General features: G+C 40.6%; 1 protein-coding gene across 1 annotated transcript; it reads left to right on the top strand.

Annotated features, from left to right (window-relative positions):
- The first annotated feature begins 2,993 nt into the window (after nt 1-2,993).
- LOC134910777 (olfactory receptor 13C9-like) lies at nt 2,994-3,923 on the top strand. The gene has a single exon (XM_063919160.1). It carries the CDS (start codon nt 2,994-2,996, stop codon nt 3,921-3,923), a length of 930 nt encoding a protein of 309 aa, XP_063775230.1.
- The last annotated feature ends 859 nt before the right edge of the window (nt 3,924-4,782 follow it).

Raw genomic sequence — 4,782 nt, 5'->3', positions numbered from 1 at the left:
ACTGTGTCTGCTGCTAATATAGACTGGATGATAATGAGATGAAATTATTAATATATATATATATAATATCACTAGTACTGCAGCCGGACAGGTATATATATTTATTATGTAATGACGGACCTGCTGGACACTGTCAGCTCAGCACCACAGACTGCTAAAGTAAGCTACTATAGTATGTATCAAGAAGAAAGAAAAAAAAAAACCACGGGTAGGTGGTATACAATTATGGATGGACGAGCGACTGCTGACACAGAGGTAGCTACAGCCGTGGACTACCGTACTGTGTCTGCTGCTAATATAGACTGGATGATAATGAGATGGAATTAAAATATATATATATAATATCACTAGTACTGCAGCCGGACAGGTATATATTTATTTATTTATTATGTATGACGGACCTGCTGGACACTGTCAGCAGAATGCGTTTATAAAAACACCACACGACGAGTGTTTAACTTTTTCAGGCAGACAATCACAATATACTGGTGGTCAGCAGACAATCACAATATACTGGTGGTCACTGTCAGTGGTCACTGGTCAGTCACACTGGCAGTGGCACTCTGGCAGCAAAAGTGTGCACTGTACTTAAAATATGTACTCCTGCTATAACTGCTCCCCAGTCTCCCCCACAATTAAGCTGTATGAGCAGTGAGCACTCAGCACAGTCAGATAATAATTAATGATATACAGTATTACATATGATGCAGCACACTGGGCTGAGCACAGATATGGTATGTGACTGTGTCACACTGTGTATCGTTTTTTTTCAGGCAGAGAACGGATTAATTAAACTGGTGGTCAGGTCACTGGTCACACTATCAGCAAGTAGTACTCCTAAGCAGACAATCACAATATACTGGTGGTCAGTGTGGTCACAATGGCAGTGTGGCACTCTGGCAGCAAAAGTGTGCACTGTACTTAAAATATGTACTCCTGCTCTCTAACTGCTCCCCAGTCTCCCCCACAAGTCAGATATACAGTCACACTATCAGCAAGTAGTAGTACTCCTAATGCTCCCCAAAATTACTAAATAGTGTCTCTCTAACTCTCTACTCTAGTCTCTCTTCTCTATAAACGGAGAGGACGCCAGCCACGTCCTCTCCCTATCAATCTCAATGCACGTGTGAAAATGGCGGCGACGCGCGGCTCCTTATATAGAATCCGAGTCTCGCGATAGAATCCGAGCCTCGCGAGAATCCGACAGCGGGATGATGACGTTCGGGCGCGCTCGGGTTAACCGAGCAAGGCGGGAAGATCCGAGTCGCTCGGACCCGTGGAAAAAAACCTGAAGTTCGGGCGGGTTCGGATTCCGAGGAACCGAACCCGCTCATCACTAGTATTTATACATATTTCTGAAGGTAGGAGACACCTTCATCCTAATAAAAACCCTGCCCCACCCACCCTCACTGATTTTAAATAGTCTAGCACTTTGCCTGCGTATGTAGGATGAGCACACTGAGGTAAGACTTCTATATTTTGGTTTACTATGGCAGTCAATACTGGGGGGACTCTCTGGGGTGTGGGGCTCCCTGTGCCTGCCGTTGCTGGACGTCCCTGGGGCATCGCAAGTTAACACTATTTCATCACTCCATGGCACTTATAGTTTGTCTTATATATATGTAACACTTTCACATTATTTTCTTTTACTCCTCACATTATTCACACATGCAGCAGCAGCTGCTCCTACCTCTTTAACTCTTTATTTGTATCACTCTTGCGATGCCCAGGGGTTGTCTGGCTGGGTGGCTCTGGGGTGTCCTGCTCCCAGGACCTGAACCACTATAGTTAGTGTTAGGGACTTACCCAATGAGAGGCTACCTTGATGCGATGGGTAAGCTCATAGTTCTGGCCAGGAATATGCTAAGTGCCTCTGGTTATTACAGGTTGAGCTAGTGTGAGACAGTGCACCTGCTACTTTTTCCCTCTGTATATTACTTTCTATGGGATCATACAGTTTATTAAACTGCCACCCCGTCTACCACTGCAGTGCTCCTCTGTTTCCTAAATGAGCCATGTTGGAATATTAAGTGCCACATTTTTGGTCCGCCCACTGCTGTCGCTTAACAGCTACCTAGGTGCAACCTTTTGGCCTAAACTGGATAAAAACAATATTGTGAACTTTGAGCTGTTCAAAATAGACTGGAAATGAGTGGAAGTTAATGTTTTTGAGGTTACTAATACTGTAGGAACAAAAACACCCCCAAATTCTGCAATTTTAGCTGTTTTTATAATTTTTTAAAAAGAATATAGATTCAAAACCAAATCCAAAACCCGCAGGGGCAGTTTTGGCAAAACCAATGCAGATGCAAAACACAATGGAGATACAGATCTAAATCCAAAACACAAAACCCCCAAAATGGCCTGTTGCATACCCATAGTTTGAGTCATTAAGTTCTTTACAGAAACAAAAAACATTTTTCAGTTCTGAGATCTAAAGCATAAAATAGGTAAAAGGAAGAATTTTCAGTCTCTTAAAAAAGTTGGACATTATTTACATACCAGCTTCTTTTATATATATATATATATATATATATATATCCCACAAAAAAAAGGAAACATGAGTTTTCTTTTCAAGCTGAGATTGTGGCACCTTAAAGAGTGAAAAATTCATAAATATTTTGTTCTGGATGAGACATGTTAAAAAGTAGTATAAGGTATTCAATGTGCCTAACTTGTGTAAGTACAGTAGTATAGACTTGGCTGAAAGCACTATTTTTATCCTAAGGCAAAAACATATTTGCATTTGCCTAAAAGTCTACAAACACAAAAATAACTGTCCACCATGATTCAAATGTGGCTGCAATTTGTAATAGGAAGTGAATAAAATAAAATTATGATTAGAATTTTAATTGACCCAATAATCAACAACATCATTATCATCTTCATCATCATCATCATTGGGCAGACAATGCCACTACAAATTTCTAAGAGTAACACAATTCTTGCTGTTGTTATTACAGAGATACATGCTTCTAATAGTGATTTGTAACATGAAATTTGGTAATCAAACCTTTTTGAATGAATTCATCCTGATCGGACTTCCTCAGAAGTTACAGATTTGTGTTGTACTTTTTGTTCTCTTCTTACTAATTTATACACTAATTTTAGTGGGGAACAGTTTTCTGATATGTGCCATTATTGTCACTCCTAAATTACATACACCTATGTACTATTTCCTGTGCAATTTAGCCTTTATTGATTTGAGCTACCCATCAAGTTCTCTTCCAAAAATGTTGCTGGATATGTTTTCTAAGAGAAGGACAATATCCATCATTGGGTGTCTGGCACAGATGAACACTACTATGTTTCTAGGAATGACTGAGTGTATACTACTGGCAGTGATGGCGTATGACCGTTATATTGCTATATGCTCTCCTTTGCATTATGCGAAAATCATGAATTTGAGGACATGTAATATCATTACAGTCATTCTATGGTCAGGAAATTTCCTTTTAGCGACTTACCCCACTATTCTAAAGCCTTTAGTTTTCTGTAGAGGAAACATATTGAACCATTTTTCTTGTGAGGTATTGGGCCTTCTAGAGCTGGCATGTGGTGATCTCAGCTTTTTTAAAATAATTTTGTTTTTTGGAAGTTTCTTTTCACTAGTAACACCGTTAGTTTTCATTGTGGTGTCCTACATCTGTATCCTTGTATCCATACTAAAAATCCACACAGCAGGTGGAAGGTCTAAAGCTTTTTCTACCTGTTCTTCCCACCTGACTGTGGTGCTACTGATTTATGGGACCAGTATGATCATGTACATGGGACAAACCAAAGATTTTTTATCCAAACATAAGTATATTGCTTTAATTTATGTTCTTGTGATACCTGTATTAAATCCCTTGATCTACAGTATGAAAAACAATGAGGTGAAAAAAGCATTCAGGACAATATTGAACAAGTATTATGCTCCATGAATTGTACAATTATATCAAAATGAGCTCTAAACATGTAATAGTCATATACCATCATGTTAAGGTTGTAATGTGTAACATCATGTTTGACATAACGTTATCCTCCTTCTGCTTGTCAACTGTCTGACTGCCGATAGCAGCACATGTCCATCCCATACAGGAACCATGACAGGGGAAAGGTATTTCCACATAGTTTAGACAAACTTCAGTTATGAAAGTTATGAAAGGGATATAGATTTCAGTGTATACAGGCTAGTGAGCTTGCAGACTCCAAGGAAGTCTCTATTATCCTTAAACTAAAGGTCCATACACACTTAACGATATAATGAGCGACGTTGCTCATTTTCCCCCTCCTTGAGCGACGGCGCTCATTATATCGTTAAGTGTGTATGCCGCCAGCGACGATCGATGCACGGCCCCGCTGGTCGGCAACGATCGTCGCTGTCGGTAGGGCATGCATGAAGGACGTGGACTGTCGTCCACGACCTTCATGCAGGGCTGGCGGGGGCGTGACGTCACTGAGCGATATGAGCGGTCATATCGCTCAGTGCGTACAGGCGGCCGCCGACCGGCCGGCCCGGGAGGGGGAGACGTTAGACGATGTCGCTCACAGAGCGACATCGTCTAATGTGTATGGGCCTTAAGCCATCAATATTTATGGATAGCCAATTTTGAAAGTACACAATTTTTAAATTCCATACTAGTATAAAGAGTGGTTATTTAATATATTTGGACTTGAGTAAGGAAGGGGAGAAATCATATCCGGTTTTCTGATTATTCAAACATATTCCGGCACCAAGGCATCTTGTGGGCAAGGCTGTGGCATGAGACCATATACAGTACTGCTTTTGATCATACATAT

The sequence above is a fragment of the Pseudophryne corroboree genome, chromosome 4 (genome assembly GCF_028390025.1).
Source record: "Pseudophryne corroboree isolate aPseCor3 chromosome 4, aPseCor3.hap2, whole genome shotgun sequence".
Lineage (NCBI taxonomy): Eukaryota > Metazoa > Chordata > Amphibia > Anura > Myobatrachidae > Pseudophryne > Pseudophryne corroboree.
Note: the sequence above shows the minus strand (reverse complement) of the source record. Positions and strands in the feature narration are given on the sequence as shown.

Bases quoted from the DNA above. Each gene is read 5' to 3' on its own strand.
- LOC134910777 (XM_063919160.1), top strand. From the start codon at position 2,994: ATGAAATTTGGTAATCAAACCTTTTTGAATGAATTCATCCTGATCGGA.